We start from the raw sequence: 21,244 nt of genomic DNA, 5'->3' as shown, positions 1-21,244 counted from the left end.
TGTGTACTGGAGTTGCATTCAGGGATTTCATTTTCGAGATTCTTAGACCACAATGTTTCTGCAGTTGCATGATAATCAAATGGAGATGATTACGAGTATGCAGCTTCATGTTGTGACATTGAATTAGAGGGGAGGTTTTGCTGCTACGACGATCACGACCCCATCAGGCGACGATTTATATTGCTTTTCATTTTTTATGATCTCAATTGATGGTTTGAAAATTCAGATGTGTAAGCTGTTTCCGCAGAAAAATTCATTTTATTATTAGCTTCCGAAGCATGTAACATTAACATCTAAATTCAAAATCAGGTCTCTGTATCTGAGCTCTTGTTCTATATGTATATGAGGTATATTCGATTTCTGGTACTAGAGAACAAAAGGCAAAATAGGGAGAGGAAACGCGCTTTTTACTTCTCATTTTCACTTATCTTGTTTGGTAAAACATGAAAGATCTACAGATTATATTCTGTACATATCTATCAAACACTACTCCTATTGTAAATATATTTAGCACATATTACCCAAATACTCTACAGATTTATAATACCTTGACTACGATTTAAAAAGTCAAAAATGCAAACTACATAATGAAAAAAGACCTGAAAAAAAAGGGACACATCGGACAGAGTTCCCGTCCAGTTTTGGTACCATCCAGTTTGGTCCAGTTTCAATCATTTGCCACGTTAAAAATTATGTTGGTCAGATACCGTTTTGAAATGAAATCTTGTAAAAAAATGGTGTGCAGCACTAGATTGCAACCAATTTAACACATTTATCTTAAGCTTAATGCATTTAAAATCCTATCAAATGGAATCCGATCAATGCAATTTTTGATGTGGCCACTATTCTCGATGAGCTTATAAAATATGAACTGTCCTGATCATTTTTGTGGACCCGTCCCGAGCCCACAGATGCCGAAAGTGGACCGAACTGTTAGGGTACCTAAGACAGGACGGGAGCTCTGTCCCTCCGCACCACCCTCTATAACTAAGAGTAGTGCCATAAACACACACAAATGCACAAACACACTCACAAAATGTGCATTGTCCACACACACACAAGTAATGTGCTTGTGTGTGTGGACCCGACACACCTTGTGCAGGTGTTTGTGCAAGTGTGTGGTTATATCATTTTGGTAATTTGGTAGGGCCGCATTGGCATGTTAGGCCTTCCTCAAGGAGCCTGTTGATCTTTATAAAAAGGTGTTATTCAACTTTCTAATATACTATCTTTGCCTCCCTACTTCTATACAATTGGTAGAGACCCTCAGGTATAAGACTCGGCGACCCCAGAAACAGTCGCTGCCCAAAAATATGGGAACAAGTGTAACCCAACGGATTTGACTAAGTGGACATAAAAGAACTACCAAAAGGCTTGCCCCTCAAGGGGACACAAGTTCTAATCCCAGGAAAACTAAACATTGTAAACCTCAGGGCCACTTGAGATTTGTCTGGTTGTTAACTTTAGGATCTCAGAATTAGTCGATGTAGTGAGCATAAAAGAACTACTAAATGGCTTGCCCCTCAAGGAGATGCAAATTCGAATCCCACAATGACAAACATTGCAAACCTCAAGGCCACTCAAGGTTTGCCTGGTCATTAACTGTAGAAACTTTATGTCCATCTCAAAACCAATTGACAATGAGTGAATAGGTCCCAGATGTTATTAAGTGATCACCCATTCCACTCCCAAGCAATGTGAGATTCTATTTCCTTAACATCCCCCTCACGTGCAGCCGCATTTGAGGTCTGTCGCGTGTGGCCATTTTTGGGTCCTATCTTTGTGCAGCCGTTTTGCTGATCTTTAGGGCCTCAGAATTAGTAGAGGTACGCGTAAACTGAAATCAAACATCTGGTTCCGGTTAAAAGAAAGAAAGAAAGAAAGAAACAGTCAATTTTTAGAAAGTACTAACTAGTGAAAGCAACCCAATAAATTTAAAGCTGAGCTCAGGCGTTCAAGCTTTCTGCTGGATAGGGGTAGTTAAAGAGGAGCACGAACTTCATTAAAACAGCAGTTATGATCCTGACAATAATGGATGTGGTAGTTGCCCTGAGTTACTCCCCCTTCTATGGTGATTGGTGGATCTTCAAGCCAAAAAGTCCATGCCTCAGAACTGTACTATTACACAGACAAAAAAAAATAAAGACCCATTCACCATATCTTTCCAAACACTGCTTTAATGTGAAAAACATAGCAGAATCTAACATGGGTCCGATCTGGATTCTTCGCCTGTGCCTTTGTATTGCAGTGGTGGTGGTGGGCGTGTCTAACACGATTGAATCAACGGTTCTGATTCGTTTCGATCAAGCTCCGCCGGCTCGGTCGAGGTTCTCCACCGCTGTTTTCCGGTACTCGGTCACGGAGCAGGGTGGCTCCAGTGGGTGTAAGAACAATGGCTGCTCCATTCACTGCAAGGTAAAAGATATTCTCCTTTTGCTCTGTTTTAAGATTCTGGTGGTGTTGTGCAATGGAAAATTTATGCTCCTAGGGCCTGTTTGGTTGGTTGGAACATGGGATTGGATTACGAACTATGTCGAACTGCATTTCCAGCATTTGAATGCAACCGTACCCATTGGGCACCCTGTTCCAATAAACATGGAATAATAAGAGAGGTGGCATGAGCAATGCTAAAAAACACAACTCCCGACAAAACCGTGTCCGCCTCCGAAACCGTTAGATACACATGGATCCACATTCCACCTACATCTAACTGTTTTGGACACGGTTGCGCCCAAAATTGTGTTTCAAATGTGTGGTTTCCTAGACATTTTGATGTGGTATTATGCATCACTCCCTAGGAGTCCAACCAATCGAACATGGCCATAATGCAGTATAAGTGCTAGAGACACCCACAGGGTAAGTCGAATAGGAGCACGACAACAAGTAAGGAGCTTATTGCTTCCAAATCGCAATTTCGTCTCCCACCTCTAGAAAAAAGACGACCCTTGGGATGACTAGACTAGAAGTTTGCCTGGTCGTTTATTTCAAGATCCGGGATAAGTTGAGATTCGTGTAACCGCTTAAGCACAACTGGACACCTTATCGAAAAGAATAGCAGGGCAAATTGGAAAGAGTTCCTGTGTAGTTTCAAATGAGGACTTCTTAAAATACGGACTCCTTTTTTTTGATCAAATTTTCGATGATCCGAGCAGCTCAATGTGTTCGAACTTGATTTTAAGGGTACCCACGAGAAATCGGGAAAAAAAAAAGACCGGTAAAGGCTTGATTTGAGTAGTTTTTTATTGAACCGTTCAATAAAAAACTGCTCGGATGAAGCCCTTTCCAGTATTTTTTTTTTTTGCTGATTTATCACGGATACACTTAAAATCATGTTCTGATCACATTGAGCGATTCAAATCATCGAAATTCGATCGGAAAAAGGAAGAAATGTGGAGGTCAACATTTTAACTAAAATAAGGTGGAAATGACTGATGACACCAAAATCCAATTTGAATTTTGAAAGTGATCTAATGGGTATCTAATTCAAAATTTGTACAGCTTGATGGGCAAACTTTGAGGTCATGTCCTGCTGATACCATAGTACTGAAGAACTTGACAGTAAATCAGAGACACAATTTTGTTATAGGCATCAACACGGGCCACGGAAACAGTAATTCATCGTCTTATTCGTGGTTCATCGGTAAGCCTCGTCTCCCTGTATGTATTCCTTCCAAAGTTCAAGTGTTTTTTCTAATGGCAAGACCTTTGTTCCTGAACAGATACAACACTACCAACTGCAACGATTTCTAGCAAACAGAGTTACACGAATGCGGGGAAAGTAGAAATCGTTGTTGCGTTCAGTGAACCATGCAGCGGAAAGGGTGGCTTCAAGTGTATGAACTCATCAAACTGTGATGTAAGTACGTCTTTTCGCTCGCTTCATACGTGTGATCAACTAGAGACTTATACTAGTTACGCAACGAAAGTTGAGGCATTTACTCTGAATTACATGGGAAAAAGCCACCTTTTCGACTTTTCGTGCCTCGACGGTAATGGTAAGTTCTTTCCATACTTGCAGGTAATCGTGAACGGTCCTGCACATGTAGATGCATCCTCAGTACGCGCAATCAAACCCGACAGCAAATACAGCCTAAACATTGTTTTCTCCCAAGGAAGTATCTACGCCCGCGCCATCATTAAAATGGCAGATAAGATGTGCACTGACAAGGCAGGGAACCAGTTTACAAGATCAAATGGTTCAATGCTCATAGTTCACTTGGGTAAGGACATATGAATTGAAGAGTCACTAGTGGTTAAATATGTTAAATGGTTCCTGCGATAATCGTTCAATGGCTGTCTTCTTAGATAGAAGACCAGTGCTGGTGGATCTATGGACATCCGTCCCATCGTATGAGCTGGTGATAAATGGGGTTCCGAGAACTGTAATTGCAACTAACGAGATGGAGGACTTGAAAGTTTTCTTGGACTTCAGCATTCCTATGATGAATGCGACAGAACATATTCTAAGTGCTTTGCGCGTGAATGCGGGTAACTTCATAACTAGTCATGGCGGCAACCATGGAAACCGCAGTTTTGCTTTTGAAGTAAGCCTTGAAGCTTCAACTTTGTTAGTATAAAGTTCAGTATGCATCTAACAGTTAGGGTTGAAAAATGACAGAAAATTTAGAATGAGCACTATTATTAATTCCTCTCAAGTTTCGTTTTGTAGCTTAAGAATATTTCAAGAACTCAAATAGTCACAGTTGAACTAGAAGCTGCTTCATTATTCGGAAGAACAGGCACTCCCGTCTCCCCTGTCGCCCCAATTTCATTTCTCTATGGTATAAAACTGCCACGGTTGGCATTCTTCGAATATAAGTTTTGAATATAAATCTAGTGGTCTACTACGACACCTAATTAATGTGTTTGTCCCCAGATTCTACTGAGCCTGGGGTGGGATTGAGTTCAAGCTCATCAAGTGTTACAAAGGAGTCAAACATCGCCATAATCGTAGAGTTCACAAAGCCAGTTTTCGGCTTCAAGGCCTCAAAGGTAGAAGTTGAAGGGGGGAGTCTCACAAGGCAGGTGCATATTGTGTTATATTGCGTGATAGTACTAACGTTGGAGTAATACTGGAACTCGAGGCACAAATAGAAGAAGAAAAGAGATCTTTGATTTGAAGACCTTTGAAATTCTTTTCTAGTTGCTTAGTCTTGATTTTGCTTTGTGTAGATTTGAACAACTTTCAAGAGCCCTATACTCTTTGACAGTCCGGGCAGTATCTCAGGACGTATCGGTTATTGTTCCAGCAGGACAAGTGAATGATATTTCAGGAAATCTGAACTCGGCTTCTAACTCAATCAATATCAGGCATGGTAAATATGATTTCTTTTGTTCTCCTCGGCATGCACTTTACTGTGACGATATTATGCCTTGCCTGTAACAAACAAAACTTTTTTGCCCAGTCTCAACCCCTTCTATTTCAATTGCACTCCACTCATTCATGACTGCGGGCATATTAGTAACATCGCTAGCAGCTGCCGTTCTTTCAATCTCTTCTGCAAATCTAGGAGCTGTCGGAACTCTGGCTAGCGGTGGCACAGTTTTTCCTGACCCATCGATGAATCTGCAAGTAAGTATCTATATATTCCTCTCCATCATGTATTATACTCAATATATTTCCTGCATGAAATTCAATTTCCAGACAAGGAATTAATCTTCAATGCAAATGTTGTTTCATGCCAGGGGATGGTGGGACACCTGCAAGTTTTTGTCCTAGCAGACTGGATCTTGGTTTCACTACCGGTAGAATATTCGGAGACAACAAAAGGTCTTAGGTGGCTTTTACCCCGTGAAAATCTTCCATGGAAGAAGAAAAGCTCTTCAATGTGGCCCAGCAATTTATACAAAAGCGAAACCAAGCTTGAAATGGAAGAAAGTCATTCATCCATTGGAATCCCGTATAATACAAGGGCTTACCGTGCATATCAACCAAATTTAACCACCTTTTCTTCTAACTTGCAACAAGGACCACCTATTCCCACAGTAATTTACCCGAAGAGTAGTTGGCTCCCTGGACAGCAGAACGTAACCATGAAGAACATTCCGTATGGGCAACCGTTGCGTTCCAATGAATATTTCACTTATTTTCTGGTGAGTATTAATTTGATATTCTGAAGTTTCAATCTTTTCGAAAAGTTTTGCCCATTTTGAATCACTGTACTTGCAGCGAGGCGAGCCATTATCAGCTAGCAGTGTCATGAAGAGAATGCAAACATATACAGGGTATAGATGCCTTTCTCGTTTTTGCTGATTACTTTAGATCTGTATCCGCAAAGTCGTTATAAAGATAAGTATAGCATTGAACTTACTCTCTCTATAGATGGCAGGACTTGGAGATGAACTTGTTCTGGCTTGGTGTGGGAGGAATTAGTTTACTGGTAGCCCACTTAGTGACCTTTCTTTTCCTGCGGTGGAGGACTCAAAGATCAGCTCCCGGCATACTTTCAGTGCCGAGGTTTGAGCTCTTTCTTCTGATTCTCATGCTTCCTTGTATTTCTCAATCTGCGGCTTTTGTCATCAGAGGTAAGGATCGCTCATCCTCAAACTTTTGTGATTTGATTGTGTCATGAAGAATCTCAGCACTCAATTAAGATTATGTACAGGTGGCACAACGGGGGGAGTACTCACTGGGACTTTGTTGCTAGCCATCCCAGCAGGTTTCATTCTATCGGTATGCCTCTTTCTTGCGATTGCTATCTTTTATGGGAGCTTTGCGCAGTACACAGAAGTCAAGCACATTCACGACAAGGAACCATGGTGTACGAAACTGCAGCATTTCTTCACCGGGAGACCAACAATTGGAAAGTGGCTTTATAGAGAAGGGCTGCCCTCGTCTTTCCTTCCAAGATTTGGGATTCTCTTTGAGAACCGGAGGGGCCCTCCGTTTTTTGTCTTACTAGACCAGAATGACCCTAACAACAAATCCAAGTGGACGGAAAGTGGCCTAAGTGGCATTGGAAGAATGAGGGCTTTGAGTTCAGACGAAAGTAATGAAGAAACCAAAGTTCCCCCGTCCAACAGGTTTTTGGGATACGCTAGATCCTCGTATATCATTCTTGATCTGCTAAGAAGAACCAGTTTGGGGATTGTAGCCGGAGCTTACCCATCAGGAGGTTTCAACCAAGGCCTTTTCGCACTTATAATCACGTCAGTACAGTTCCTCTACTTGTTCACACTCAAGCCATATATCAGCCGGGGAGTAAATGCAGTGGAGAGTGTTTCACTCTTGTGTGAAGCAGGGGTATTCATCCTATCTACAAATGCAAGTGGCTCAAGTTTAGTTGGAGAAAACAATTTGGGATTCGCCATGTTGGGTCTCCTCTTGCTCACATATGTTTCTCAAATCGTAAACGAGTGGCATGCTATCATGAAGAGCCTACTCAGACTATCACAGCCGCAAGACAATTCGTTCAAGTCAGGATTGAAAAATGCAGCTAAGGGTCTTCTCATCCCTTTCCTACCAAGGAGGCATTGGTCAGGAGCCGCAGCTGCTGGATCGTCCTCTCAGCCGAAAACAGGCCTGGATCTAGTCCCTAGTACTTCGACTGCCATGAATGCAACAGTTGTTCCGGTGGTCAGTCCCGCTGTGTCACCCAACCTAAACACTGCAAGTTCCACAAATGGAGAGGCAACCCTCAATGGGCAGAAACCCGGGGAAGGAAAACAGCTGAAGGGGATTAAACTAGAGCCAAAGAGTGAGATGAAGAAGCTGAGGCAGTTGGCGAGAGCTAGTTTCGCTGGGGTCCCGAATTATGAGGAAGGTAGCACCAGTTATGGTTTTTAGAGCTGTAGTCCTTTTTTCCCACGCGAAGCCTCCATGGATTAAGCATTCCCTTCCGAAAAGAAAATATTGTTCGGTCGACTCGGATTTCTCATTTTAGCAGACACCACATGAAAAAATGAGTTTTGATACTTCAAGATGATATCAACAAAATGGTGCAACAGGTTTTGAACTAAAATTTGCCTTCATGAAGCTTGCCAAAACCAAACCAACAAAATGAGTTTGATCCGCTATGGCTATATCTATTTTCGTAAAAAAAAAATTCATTCAGATCATCGAGAATTATGTGTTAATTTGTGTTTGATTAATACAATATTAAACATGGTTTTTCTTCTCGACAATATTTAATCCTTGAACAATTTGGATCATGGAAATAATCCGGCATGAGTTCACAATCGACCAATTAGACGCCGTTGCAGTCCCTATAACAGGAGATTTAAATCAGGTCGTTGTCCGTTTCAAGTAACCTCGCGTCTCTGTAGTGCGAGTTCTTTATGGTTTTGTTTACATGTTCCGCAATTGCTTTTTTTTTTTTTAAAGATACTCTACAAAACAAAGAAAAGTGGTTTTGGCGTTACACTGATTTTGGAGTGCCTGTATCAATTTTTTGAATGCTAATATCATTTCCCAAGAAAAATTTGAGAAATTTCCATTCCTTCAATAAAAACAGCGCCATCCGAAACTTACAAAAATCCGGACAAAATACATGAATGAACCAAAACTATCAAAATCAGCAAAGCTCTAACAGGTGGAGAGGCTCTGCGAGGTTCCGTTACGTTTGTTTCTCACTGTGGTCCGATAACACACACCGACGGTTGTGTATCTCTTTAACAAGGGCAATCCTTTTCACGTAACTTTAAAACACAATCCTGAACGTGTCTGGAATTGTTTGATGCACAACTCGGGACACATTTGTGTACCGACCCGTTTTTTTTTTTTTTGAAAGTCAGTCAATCTCATTTCATTAAAAGTGCCTATTGGGCAAATACAGGAATCCACCGAAATTACAGAGATACAAGCTAAACAAGAACAATAGGTAGGAACCTAAACTCTACCACCGAGAAATAAGCACATACTGCAGAGCAGAGTCGACACACGAAGTTCAACCAATAGAGCTGTTCACCGTAATAGAGAGAAAGCACCTACATGAACGAAACCTAATCACTGAATAAGCAAGAAAAACAGGGGATCCCAAATCAACAACTCAATCTTAACCCCGAAAAAATGCCAACGGAGCAAGACGACCAAAAAAACCACCATCGTCGGCCAACCTCACGGGGCGCCGGATTATTCGCCCACCATCCCATCCACACCGGATCTGAAAAATCAGATTGTGTACCGACCCGTTCGATACACATGAATCCACTTAAAATGTGTGTGTAGACTTTTTTCGTCATTCTGAAACATTTTTAATTTCTAATCAATTTTTTTTGTTCTCTTTGCAACTTAAAAAGAATTTTTCAAAAAATTCCCCCTAAATTCTCCCTACTTTTAACATTTCTCTCTCTATATCTTTCCACTTATTACCCCTACTATTTTTCAAAATTTTTTTTAAATTCCAATCCAAACAAAGTTTTCAAACTCGTCTGGACAGGACTAATTTAGACAAACTTAATTTCTTCTAATAGAATTTACCTAAACATATCAATTTTATAAGTATCGTTTTAAACCACAATAACCTTTAAACAATCTCGATCATAAATTTATAATTTAAATTTCTCTTGAAAAAAAGTTTAAAAGAAAATAAATTTTAAAAAATAAAATAAAATAATCTCTAGTTACTAGAGTCAGAAAATACAGAAGCAGGAAAATCCACTCACAATGTCAACCTCACATGGCGAGTACCAGAGCTCAGGAATGCTCTCCAGAGACCAATTGCTTCATCTCTTCGATCGCTTCTCCTTCCTCACCTCCCAACCTGGTACGTACACAGCTACACCCTCTCTCTCTCTCTCTCTCTCTCTCTCTCTCTCTCTCTCTCCGATTCCCCGTCCCAATCAACCTTTCTTATCAAATATATTGATTTCATATCGATTGCATAATGTTCAGAAGTGAAGAAACGGATTGCGGACGCTGTGGACGACAAACAGGTAGAATTTCCGCTCCAACGAACTACTTATTACTCATTCTTAACTATTAGTAGTATTTTTTCCTGTTCGATTTGGTTACCCTTTTGAGTTATTTTAACCTACCCGGATTTTCCGACTTCACTTTGATGTAAAGCAGTCAAAAGCACTTGATACCGGTCCAGATCAAAGCCGAGCAAGGCCTTTTCTTTGGCCTTTGGGCCCCAAAAAATTGCTAAAAGAGGGCTCTAAAAAGTTGTGTAATATTCAATAAATGTTTGTCTATGTAGTTCAATTTACCAGCGTACATATATTTTTTAGCACTTTGGTCACTGAAAATGGAAGAAGAGTGACCTTTAGTTGATTGTTCCAAATCTTTGCAATAATATGTATCAGTATTTCAGATTTTTATCTTGTTGAATGCTACTAATTTTACTTTTTAAAGTTGAATTGCATTATGCTTTTTCATTTTGCTCATGAAAATGTATAAATGGCCCAGTCTTTTAAAGTTTGCCTTGGACCCTTAAAAAGTCCGGACCAGCTCTGAAAGCTCCCTGTAGAGTTATACTTGATATGAGGAAAACTTGCGCTAATGCATAAATTTTTGTGTTGTTAAGGCCTTAAGGGTAAAGGTAAAGACTTGTGTAATTAAAACCCTCTGAGTTTTGTGGTAACGATATCAATTCAAGATTGTTTAAAGAGTTACATCAAACTGACCAGGTCGACCGAACTATTGTGAATGTGTCCCATATTTGAGGTTTAAGATATTAGAGAAGTTCTTAATTAACAAAATTCATCGTTCGAACAAAACTATGATATTGATATTTTGGTTTTTTAGAAACTTGCATCTTGTAATGTGGCTTATGACACTGAAGTTTATCTCGATTTGTTTTTTTGATCGGCAAGTTTAACTAGATCTATTTGTTGTAACATAGAATTGTTTTGGTGAGATTATAATATTGCAATGATGCTCATAACAACTACTGGAAGGTGAACCTTCAAACAGAACCCAGAGTTTAATTTCTCAACACCTTAATGAACACTTTGCTACACAGGAAAAAGTCAGTGGACCTTCACCTAAAATATGGGTGATTGACTTGTGCATGCTTGAAGAAAGTCCTAAAGGAAGTCAGTTCAATTCATCCGTCCGTGTGTCCTTACTTGTTAGATAATGATGGATATTAGTGTGGAAAATTATTGCTACATTATTAGGAACCTGCTTTATGCTAGTCCACATCTTATGGAAATGTTTAGGCTGAATTCATGAATTGCTTTGTACATTGTCACATGTGCCATAGTGAAGCATAAACCCATATGTGCAAGGATGATGATCATTTCCCTTTATTTCAGATCTCACCTTCTGGAATTTGATTTGTCAGCAACATGCTATAGAACATTTGATACAGTAGGTTGAACTTTGAAGTGCAATACCTATATGAGAAGCACACTGTCCCATACTGTCAGGGCCTAAACTGCTTAAAAAGCCAATCGAAACTAGCTACATTCAGTTCAATTGGCAGATTCATTGTGAATGGGGTGGTTCTGTTGTTAGCTTCTTGTTGGGGTTATTTTTCCATTGGCGTGCATATCACGGGACTGAATTCATAGAAGTTTGGATACCCCTCCTCCCTTTCTCCTTTTTCAGAGTGTGTGAGCACGCGCATGCGCACATACACAGTTGTTTGTTGCCTAAGTGGTTGGACAAAAATTGGCCAATGATGTGCCATGGATCATTTTCCTATTCAATATGTGGACTTATGTTGGACTATTGGAAGTGCGAACTGGTTTTGATGCTGCTCTGTCAAGCGGCAACTATCTAAGGTTCACATGTAATACTATGCAGGAAGCAGTTGCTGTGACCACGGAACTCCAGGAGGAGATATTTTTGGAGATGGGAGTTGGTAAGTCTGTACTACTTGACATAGTAGGGGAATCAGTCTCACATCCTTCTGTATATCAAAGGAGATTAAAAGGTCAAAGTATGCGGATATCTTTTATCTGTAGCTTGATCTGTAAGCTCTTCCAATGAGTTGCCATAGCAGTTGTAAAGCTTTTGTATAGGCTGTTGGTAAAGGGATGCAGTTATAGTTTCATTGGGCAATTAGTCTAATTTTTACTGCCTTGCTGAATATAAATGTTTGCAACAATGGCTGTCATTTATTAGCTATCAAAGGTTTGGGTCAGGAAGTAAACATTCAGAATTATTGCCCTTTTGTTGCAGATCCAAGGTTTGGTCTAGCTTGCTTGGGGAAAGTAAATATGGCCTACGAGAGTGATCAAGATTTGATGGTTCACTTTTATAGATTCGTAGTGCAGTAAGTCTGTCTCTGTGTGTGTGTGTACGTATGGCCGTACGTGCATGTGTTTTTATTACTGTTTATATATTTAGTTTATAGATACACATTTGCCCTGAGTATCTGTGAATGTTTGTCGCTGAGTGTTGCGTGCATGCTTGTCTATGGGTCGGGGGTGGGGAATGAGTGCAAAGCTGATATTCGTTTCTGTAGCAGTTTGAGAGGCAGGTCTTTGGAAATGCTATACTAAATTCTGAGCTTTCTCAAACTCTCGTTTGATGTATCTGTGTTAGAGATTTCTTCGAAGTTATAAACTTTCGGGGAACAGAATTTCGTATGGACTCAATTTTGTTTACAGTCAAGCAGTTCACAGACATCCATCCACATCTAATCTGGGATGGGGCCTTCAACATATTTCTTGTTAGTGTTGTAGTTTTCTACATTGTTCTGCTTCCTTTCGTTGTCCTGTCATAGGTGGGGATGATAGTTTCGGTTGTATCTAAGACGTTCATATTGGTATAGCACGTGTCAATGTCCGGACTTTGCTAATGTTGCTGACACTATGGAAATGACAGGGAAGAGATGGCTTGCGAGGAAGCTGAGCTTGGACCAGACCAATTCTCTAAGAAACTGCAAATGCAACATAAACTACAAGAACAGGTAGAAATATTCAGTATGTGGATCAAAATCAGTTCAAAGGGATATATAACATCTTTGAAATATTTGCAGCAACTGGAGATGCTAAAACACATGCGCAAATTTCACTTGGATGACCAGTCTGCGATCCTTGACAAGGTACATCTCCGTTTTGTGGACTTGTTACTGTTTATAGGCTTGGACCTCGTGATGGAGATTGGTTATTTTTAACTACGTGTGTTTACAAGAAGGAAGATTTCTACGCTGCACCCAGAAAGCCTCTCTCTCTCTCTCTCTCTCTTGCCTTTGATTGGGACAACCCTACCGTCCTCTCTGCAAACACATAATCTGTGCACTTTGTAACTTGGTGTTGTGGTTCTACAGTTGCACCAGCAGACGGACTCTGATAGTGTGGCATCAGTTCTTTCGGCGGAGCAGATCCAGGATATTGTCCGGAGAAGGGTAACACCTTTATTTAAGCCGAGGTAGTTAGGTACTTTAGTTTGTACTCATTCATATGCTCCTTCTTGTTGTTTGGGAGCTCTATTTTTTTCGCACCAGAAGGAAGTTGTTTGTACTTGCATTGCTTCTGAGCAAAAGGAAATCTGATTTATACTCTCTTTGTTTCGCTTTCTCTGCTTCTTTGAATTGTCCTCTCTCTATCTTGAAGCCAAAACAATGGCCGATTTAGCATGTTTGTAATTCAGTCGAGAGGCTCATGACTTAGGGTGGTGCCGTTGATTATGATTGGGATGAGTTTTAACATGATATCTTTTCTTTTTTTGGACAGCAATTTTAACAAATCAATTCTTATAAATGAACAATTCCGATTATCAAGGTGAAATTCACAACGTGTCTCATCAAAAGTAAATAAAAGTTACCTACACAAAAGGAAAAGGTGGGTTGCATGCTTCATTGGAAATAATCGAGTCAAGTCCCTCTGCATCCATGCCCCTATCTTTCTTACCTTACCACTCTTAGCTCCCTTTGTGAGCCTCATCCCTGGTCTATATATTGACTACTCAAACCCCTTAACTATGTATTGAAGAAAACCACTGCAAATATATAACTTAATTGGACATGAATAACTATGTGAACAACTTGTATTTGTCAACGGTAATTACTGTTTTCTTGTAATCCCAAGAGATTAGCCTAGTGGTTAAGACTTGAGACTTAAGAGTTTGCTCATTTCTAAGGTCTCGGACTGGAAACCGCTTGGATGTTATCAACTCTTTGGGCCAGTCCATCAGAGTTTTGCTCCGACTTTTATTGAGCTCCCCGCTAGTGGGTGATGAGATTGGGTCTCCATGATTAGTCATTGCACGTAAACTGTTCGGACACTTAAGTTATTAAACCTAAAAAAATCAATATGGGTCTGCGTTGGCACACATGAAGAGAGATTTGGAGAGGGAGGAGGAAAAAGGTCCGGAGAAAAAAGGAAATTAATTTTGGCATTCCACTTTTACCTATTGACACTTCGATTTTTGTCCTTTTTTTTAATTTGAAATTACAATAATATATTTCTCTGTGTGAAAAAGTGTATGAACGCTAACAAAATAAAGAATAATTTGATAGTTTCACATATGATAAAAGACAAAAAGTAGCATGCCAATTGCTAAAAGTGAAATGCCAAAATCACTTTTTTGAGAAGAGAAATCAGGTGTTTAAAACATTACTAACTAGAGTAATAAAAGCCCCAAATGCGATGGGTTCCAGTGACGTGGCACGATCAGGGCTTTCTTCATCCAGAGTCCCACCATACTACGGTGGTCCCTTATTACATCCTTCGTCTACGTCCAAACAGATAAGCTTTTACACTGTCCCTCCTCCTTCACAGAAAGAACACTCTGGTCTGGTTAACGCTGCACATTTCTCTCCGGTAAGCTCAAACCCTAAGGACTCTGGTCTTGTTCGCAGCAGAATGGCGGCGACGATGGCTGTGAGTACGAGTCTACTCGCTGCTTTTAAAGGACTGTCGGTTTCTTCGACCTCGTCTTCCTCTTTTCTGAGAGGAGAATTCGGATCGATCAATTTGGGGGTTAAGCTCTCTCCGAAGACGAAAAATACACTGACTATCACGTGCGCGCACAAGAAAGGAGCAGGGAGTACTAAGAACGGCCGAGATTCGAAAGGGCAGAGGCTCGGCGTTAAGATTTACGGCGATCAGGTTGCCAAGCCTGGCTCAATCATTATTCGGCAGCGCGGAACAAAGGTTCGGACTTTGTTTATCTTAATTGAGCTCAAAATTTGAGTGAAAACACCTTTTACTCAAATCTGAGTGAAGATATGAGTAAAAGCTTCATTTGGTATTGTGTGCTCCAATGGGCAAACTCAAACCCAAGCACAAATGAGTAAAAACTTCATTAATGGCTAAGTCGTAAATTTAAAGGTGTGAAATTTGCCAAAAAATTTTGAGCAAGGGTTTGAGTCTAACCAAATTTGAGTTTGTATAGGTTTGGGAAAGGAGTGGAGGAGGGTTTTGGGTGATTTTTACTCAAATTTGAGTTTGAATAAGATTTGGGTAAGGAGTGGTGAATGGTGATGCCAATCTCCTGCCGTTACTCAACTTTTTAACCATGAGTAAAATGTAGAGAAAAAGCTTCATTTGATATGGAGCAATCCAATTCATAAAGTCAAATCTAAGCATAAATTTAAAATTTGAGTAAAAGTTCATTAATGGCATAGTTGTAAATTTGAGAGGGAGGAAATGACCTTCATAAATTTGAGTCTCCCTTGATTTCAGTCAGGGCTGGAGTGGGTTTTTTGGGGGTTTACTCAGATTTTGGTTCTGAGTTTAAAATTGGGCAAGGGCTGAAGATGGTCCTAACCAACTCATAGTTAGTTTTACAGCCCCTTTGGGGTCGAGGGATTTGAGAAGAAAAGGAAAGGAAGGATTAGAGTTTCTTGCTTGGATTGAGAAATTTGGGGAGAAATGGAGAGAAAAGTACAAGAATGATGTCTTTTGATTGGCTTCCAAAATCTGACAAAAATCTTTAGTGCTTTTTTGTTAGTGATTTTGCGTTTCTATGCTTCCAAGTTGTTTATGTCCATACATAAGTAGATACCCGAGTGGTTATATCCTGTTTATGAGATGTGCAAATTTCATTTGACTTGTGTAATTGTGTTCTAATTGGAGCTCATAGGGCCTTTGGCCTTTTCACAAATCAAAATTTCGTGCTCTAGTTCACTCGTTATGGTTGGAAACTTGAAATTACTGCATTTCACTGGTGTTATATAGCTTCAATTTGGCACGGAGCTGAGTTGCTTGTGTCTTCATATTCTTCTGACTATTTGCGTGGTTTTGAAGTTGTTAAAAACTAAACAACGTGCCTTCCAAAGAAGAAGCTGAATTTTGCAAGCCCCTTGCCTTTCTATTCTTATTTTTCACACAATCCTCTACTGTTTTTCACCGAACAACTTCTTAGTCATTGTGGATAACCTCCTCGACACTGTTTGTTGAAGTTAAAAATCCTGTGTATTTTGGATTTTTAGTCCTTTTTGGATTAGTTATTCTTGTCAATGGTCATGTGTACTAATTGATTATCCTATCTAGTTCGTTGAATCATTTGTAGTTTTCCCAATATGGAATTTGAGTTTTAAGTTCTTACGAATTACCTTCACATTACATGATGAACATTTCAATGTTATATGAGCTGTAAAGTTCACCTTGCACCATTAAGCCACTAGTTCGACTTGTGGCAAGAAACTTAGCACTAAAAACCCTTGTCAATGAAAACGCCGGCTCAAAATGATATATTCTGTCCGGTAAAAGTGATTTGCCTCCCTGTCCCTGGTATATAGTGGAGAGTGAATTTGCAATAGCTTGGTCCATTTGGGCCAAAAAGCAGTTGCCTTAATCTGACAAGGTAAACAGCCGTCTTTTTCTCAGGCATAACTTCTTTCACATTTGGGTATGAGTAGGTTAACCTGGAGTTTGTTCATTCCATAATTACGCCCTTTCTGAAATTGTCAGTTTACCATGGGAAAAAGAACTGTTTTGATGATGTTACGATTTACCATTGGATATGTAGAAACATGGTAACCCAGGGCCTTATGTTCTGGAGATAGTGGTTTCGGTTGCTCCATTATATGGGGGAGGTCTTTGACTTTGGAAGGTAGTGAGTTAGGTTGGGGTGATTTAAGGAGTGGCCCGAGGTTTCTTCTCGGAATGGTGATAGCAGCGCATTCCGGAATCATCCTTATTTTTTCCAAATTTTATTTGAATTTTGGTACGGAGGAGAGAAGCTTGACGAAACTGTGGTGATTGATAGAGGAGCCCCAAAGGTTACTACTTATTGCCTGAGAAACAATTGCGGGAGCCAGTCTGAGTATTTTGCGACGTGCCCTTCCATATGGAATTGAACTATCAGGCGGAGAAGTTTGTGTATCTTTTCTTGATTGATTGAATTATGTTGTCCTACATATGGGTAATGCAAATATATTGACTCGCTTTCGATGATATCTACAGTTCCACCCAGGCAAGAATGTTGGGCTTGGCAAGGATTACACCATCTGGTCCTTGATTGATGGACTCGTCAAATTTGAGAAGTTTGGTCCAGACAAGAAAAAGGTTATTTCTGCACTTCCGTAAGTTACAGTTTGTGCTTTAGACAATTGTACTACAGATCTCATATGAGCGAGAACTATTGTTTTTAATCAACAGGTGAGTGTGTATCCATATGAACCGAAGCCTGAAAACCCTAACAGTTACAGAGTAAGGAAGCGAGACGCTTTCAGAAAACAGCGCGAGCGCCGAAAAGCAAGAAGGGAAGGCAAAGTTCTCCAATCTCAGATTATACTAGCTTCGGCTGATGAAGCTGCGGAAAACAATCCGATTGGCTGATCCATAGAGCTGGCCTGGCTACTTGTTCTGTAATTCTTTGTTCCAAGTGTGTAGTTGCTTTATCTGATGTTCATCGAAGTTCTTGCCGGAAGTTGTAAAGCTTTAACTCACTTCAAGTCAAAAAATAACGCTTTTTCATCTGTTCGTGATGTAAGTGCTGCATTCAGTACTTATTTAACATGCCGAACTTAATCGTGCGTGGATGTTCCTTATTTGGTTTGAGATGCTCTTTATTTTGGTCTGAGATGCGTATTAGTTGTGATTTATGTACTGTGATAGCTGCGTACTCAGAATCCTCTTTGTATTAAGTTGAGATGTGAATTCAATACACCAATTTCAGCCATTAGCCCTTAAGATACTCAATAATGTACAGTGCATGTGAAATGAATAACAGTTCGGCCAACGGTTTTTGACTCTGGTTGGTCTTTTGTCTCGTTACTATTGTTCTATCGGGTTCCTCGTAATAAACTGTGGTACCGTACCACTTGAAATTGCCAATTGGAGCCCCTTTTCTCACTGACGGTCGCTAAGCCCCGGTACTATACCACTTGAAATTGCCAAATGGAGCCCTTATGGGATTACTGTCTCTCACTTTGTGTCTGGGACTGTCACAAAGCCCGGGGAGAAAGCCCTAGTACGAGTTTTTCCAGCCTCAGCTATAAGATTTTTGTGATTCATGAAATAACGCGGGAAGTAAAAATTACACCCTAGAAACTTTCTTCCTACACTTGTTTTAAGGCAGGAGCAGAACAAAAGCCATCATCCATATTCCATGTTGCACAAAATCGACTACACTGTTTAGTAATGTTACCTCTTTAGTACCAAGATCGAGAGCACAACAAAATGTGTAAAGGAGTACAGAGCTAAACGGAAATTCTCATAAAAACAAGTGTCTTAATTCAAAAAGGAAATGCTTATGCTGAAAAAGATCCCGTAGATTGTAATTTGTTCTCCTTCCTCTATATGTTTTCCACCCCAGAGAACTCCTACTTCGGCAACCTTGCATTACCACCTTACCTGTAAATTTTTACAATGAGAAACAAAAGTGAATCCAAGATAATCAAGATACACAGAGAAATGAATTGGCTTTAATTTCAGTTAAAAACCGAGTAATTTAAAAAAATAACCTTGAGAGAAAGTTGATGCCTTAACTTGAGCAGCATGAAACAATTAATGAACTCCATTAAGTATCGAAATACACACTACATTCAAAAACAAAACTTGAGGTGCAACAAGTGGACCAAAACAGCCTCCATTTTTCTTTCCTTTTCGGATCAACATCAGGCACGTCGAAGCACACCCGCCCAAAGTGCTTCTTTCACGACAGCATTGCCCAGTGTGCTTCTTTAGGGGAACAGATTGTTTGCAAATCGTCTAATGGAGCAATTCAATCAAAATACGCAGAGAGGTTGGTATTCAGACTTGTAGCTGGGCAGTTAACTCCCCATTTACAAGTGAAAATTAGAACGCAATCATTTTAGATCGTATCATTTGATTCATTTTACTTAGTTTGTTGTCGTATTAAAAAATCCAATCTCAACTTCAGAACCCATTGTCTCTGTTTACCAAGTGCACGTTAAAAGCAACACTATCCAAAACCTGTTCATAAGTCAACCAACTCCAATTAACCAAGTGCACATCCAAAGCAACAATACCCTCAAATTAACACATTCACCTTCTACATAATCATTCACTTTACACATAAGGGACACATACAGAAGCAAAGTTCTAACTTTTGTCTGTTCAGCTCAAAAGAGTATCATTTGTCTAAACTGAAACTAATTACTGTAACACCTATTTTCGATCTACTCATCAGTAACATATCCTCACAATCACGCAATCGAAATGCATATTATTGTCATGTCAGCAAGAACAAAAAGCCATCAGATTCAACAATTTATTTGTGATTAAATACCTCATGACAGGACCCACAAAAATAACCAGAGTCTGCCCAAACTACATTACACAAGTATTGACTGTGCCACGCTTGGGATTTGGATTGGGAGCGTTTATGCTAGGGTGGCTTTGAAGCCAAAACCAAAGCAAATGAATAGACTAACTAGGGTTGCAAATGAACCAAGCCGTTTACGAACTATTTGAGGCTCAACCCGTTTGTTTGGGTTCGATTCGTCTATTAAACAAACTGAAATTGAGCCTCAATTTAGGCTTGTTTAATAAATAACCGAGCCCGAACTTGAGAGTATTCAGCTCAATTAGGCTCGCAAACTTAGAGAATACGTATATGAATGGATTTCATGAATAAACTTGATATGTACAAACCTATATAACATGCACATGTGTATAATAAAAGTTCTATAACTTGTATATGTAGTAGTTTTTGGCTCGCAAACTTAGAGAATATGTATATGAATGGAAATTTCACGTATAAACTTGATATGTACAAACCTATATAACTTGTACATGTGTATAATAGAAGTTTTATAACTTGTATATGTAGTAATTTTTGGCTCACCAAGGCTCTTGAACACAAGAATATGATATTTTTAGCTCGTTAGGGCTCGTGAACATAAATATAGGATAATTTAGAATCGTGAACAAGCTCGAGCTCCACTCAAGCCTAGGCAAGCTCTGCTCAAGCTGGCCACCAAATTTTTATTGGGCTCGAGTCCGAGTTCAAATCAGCTAAAAACTTAACAAACAAACTTGCACATTTTAAAACTCGGTTCAGCTCGGCTCATTTTCATCCCTATTACTACTAATGACGCAAAAGAATCAATCACGGAAATGAAGACTTATAAATAGATGTAACATAAATACGAAAGCAATAATATCACCTTAACTAGATCCGACGATGATGTTGTTAATGGGGATGAAGATGAGCTTGACGAAGAACCCAACGAACCCCATCACCACGAATCCGATCGCCGTACGGAACGCGACCTTCGTGAATTCTGTACAATTATCAGAACAGATTAGATCACAACATCCGAAAAAAGATGTGAATTGGAAGCGGATTTGAAAATTGAAGAACTAAAGGAGGAGATTCATGGCTGTTTTGTATAATACCTTTGCGATCGGGCTTGTGGCACCTTTTGACGAGGCGAACGCTGTCCTTGGCGAACTCTCTGAGTGGATCGAATACGGAGTCCAAGGCGTCCATTCTCTGTACGGAGAGAAAGAGAGAGAGCACTTTAGATCTGGAAATGGCGTTAAGCGAGAAACGGGAAGGAAGAAAGATGTGCTAGTGGATTGCAAACAAACCGAGTTTATTCGTGTGTTGGGTTGGGGCAAGATTGAGCTCCGCTCGGCTAGACTCGTATAGTGAACCCGGAATAAAAGGTCACACGGTTTGAGGCTCGGCTCTCTAAACTTGGGCAAGACTAAACAAACCCGAATGAGGTCTCACAGTTTGAGGTTCGGGTCACTAAGGTTGGGCAAGACTAAACTCAACGCGTTTCGTGTAGTAAAACAACGAAGCTCGATAAAACAACGAAGCTCGAACATAGTATTTGACTCTTTTAGTAAATAAGCCTGTCACGAGTAGTCATGACTCGACTTGTATATATGGTCTTAGTTGTTAATATAAGGTAGTTTAGCACCCAAACGAAGCTTGAGCTCGAATATTTGGGTTCAATTCGAGCATGTATGGTAAAAGATCATT

The 21,244-nt window shown here is 39.9% G+C and overlaps 4 protein-coding genes across 4 annotated transcripts; 3 read left to right on the top strand and 1 right to left on the bottom strand.

The window, feature by feature from the left end:
• Positions 1 to 1,980: 1,980 nt before the first annotated feature.
• LOC131298029 (uncharacterized) lies at positions 1,981 to 7,961 on the top strand. Its single transcript, XM_058323293.1, has 13 exons — positions 1,981 to 2,415; positions 3,499 to 3,640; positions 3,720 to 3,856; positions 4,019 to 4,220; positions 4,306 to 4,544; positions 4,670 to 4,781; positions 4,877 to 5,021; positions 5,173 to 5,315; positions 5,406 to 5,572; positions 5,686 to 6,093; positions 6,170 to 6,225; positions 6,323 to 6,525; positions 6,606 to 7,961. Exons 1-13 carry the CDS (start codon positions 2,017 to 2,019, stop codon positions 7,784 to 7,786), a joined length of 3,534 nt encoding a protein of 1,177 aa, XP_058179276.1. The 5' UTR covers positions 1,981 to 2,016; the 3' UTR covers positions 7,787 to 7,961.
• Positions 7,962 to 9,546: 1,585 nt separating this feature from the next.
• On the top strand, positions 9,547 to 13,397 carry LOC131298130 (uncharacterized). The gene is made up of 7 exons (XM_058323437.1): positions 9,547 to 9,704; positions 9,833 to 9,873; positions 11,693 to 11,750; positions 12,071 to 12,164; positions 12,719 to 12,803; positions 12,873 to 12,938; positions 13,164 to 13,397. The coding sequence occupies exons 1-7, from the start codon at positions 9,605 to 9,607 to the stop codon at positions 13,266 to 13,268; spliced, it is 549 nt and encodes a 182-aa protein (XP_058179420.1). The 5' UTR covers positions 9,547 to 9,604; the 3' UTR covers positions 13,269 to 13,397.
• Positions 13,398 to 14,482: 1,085 nt separating this feature from the next.
• Positions 14,483 to 17,863, top strand: LOC131335677 (large ribosomal subunit protein bL27c). The gene is made up of 3 exons (XM_058371146.1): positions 14,483 to 14,991; positions 17,248 to 17,349; positions 17,443 to 17,863. Exons 1-3 carry the CDS (start codon positions 14,485 to 14,487, stop codon positions 17,620 to 17,622), a joined length of 789 nt encoding a protein of 262 aa, XP_058227129.1. The 5' UTR covers positions 14,483 to 14,484; the 3' UTR covers positions 17,623 to 17,863.
• Positions 17,864 to 18,369: 506 nt separating this feature from the next.
• Positions 18,370 to 20,831, bottom strand: LOC131335676 (protein transport protein Sec61 subunit gamma). The gene is made up of 3 exons (XM_058371145.1): positions 20,650 to 20,831; positions 20,418 to 20,534; positions 18,370 to 18,639 (listed from the first exon to the last, which is right to left on the bottom strand). Exons 1-2 carry the CDS (start codon positions 20,741 to 20,743, stop codon positions 20,419 to 20,421), a joined length of 210 nt encoding a protein of 69 aa, XP_058227128.1. The 5' UTR covers positions 20,744 to 20,831; the 3' UTR covers positions 18,370 to 18,639; position 20,418.
• Positions 20,832 to 21,244: the final 413 nt, after the last annotated feature.

This window comes from Rhododendron vialii, chromosome 8a (genome assembly GCF_030253575.1).
Source record: "Rhododendron vialii isolate Sample 1 chromosome 8a, ASM3025357v1".
In the NCBI taxonomy this organism is placed as follows: domain Eukaryota; kingdom Viridiplantae; phylum Streptophyta; class Magnoliopsida; order Ericales; family Ericaceae; genus Rhododendron; species Rhododendron vialii.
Note: the sequence above shows the minus strand (reverse complement) of the source record. Positions and strands in the feature narration are given on the sequence as shown.

What these genes read in the sequence shown, in the direction of transcription:
- LOC131298029 (XM_058323293.1), top strand. Translation starts at nt 2,017, where the DNA reads ATGATCCTGACAATAATGGATGTGGTAGTTGCCCTGAGTTACTCCCCC. An exon ending in GTCTTATTCGTGGTTCATCG is followed by an intron (nt 3,641 to 3,719) that starts GTAAGCCTCGTC and finishes GTTCCTGAACAG; the next exon opens with ATACAACACTACCAACTGCA. An exon ending in ACCCATCGATGAATCTGCAA is followed by an intron (nt 5,573 to 5,685) that starts GTAAGTATCTAT and finishes GTTTCATGCCAG; the next exon opens with GGGATGGTGGGACACCTGCA.
- LOC131298130 (XM_058323437.1), top strand. Translation starts at nt 9,605, where the DNA reads ATGTCAACCTCACATGGCGAGTACCAGAGCTCAGGAATGCTCTCCAGA. An exon ending in ACGCTGTGGACGACAAACAG is followed by an intron (nt 9,874 to 11,692) that starts GTAGAATTTCCG and finishes AATACTATGCAG; the next exon opens with GAAGCAGTTGCTGTGACCAC. An exon ending in AGTCTGCGATCCTTGACAAG is followed by an intron (nt 12,939 to 13,163) that starts GTACATCTCCGT and finishes GTGGTTCTACAG; the next exon opens with TTGCACCAGCAGACGGACTC.
- LOC131335677 (XM_058371146.1), top strand. Translation starts at nt 14,485, where the DNA reads ATGGGTTCCAGTGACGTGGCACGATCAGGGCTTTCTTCATCCAGAGTC. An exon ending in TTCGGCAGCGCGGAACAAAG is followed by an intron (nt 14,992 to 17,247) that starts GTTCGGACTTTG and finishes TGATATCTACAG; the next exon opens with TTCCACCCAGGCAAGAATGT. An exon ending in TTGGTCCAGACAAGAAAAAG is followed by an intron (nt 17,350 to 17,442) that starts GTTATTTCTGCA and finishes TTTAATCAACAG; the next exon opens with GTGAGTGTGTATCCATATGA.
- LOC131335676 (XM_058371145.1), bottom strand. Translation starts at nt 20,743, where the DNA reads ATGGACGCCTTGGACTCCGTATTCGATCCACTCAGAGAGTTCGCCAAG. An exon ending in CCACAAGCCCGATCGCAAAG is followed by an intron (nt 20,535 to 20,649) that starts GTATTATACAAA and finishes ATAATTGTACAG; the next exon opens with AATTCACGAAGGTCGCGTTC.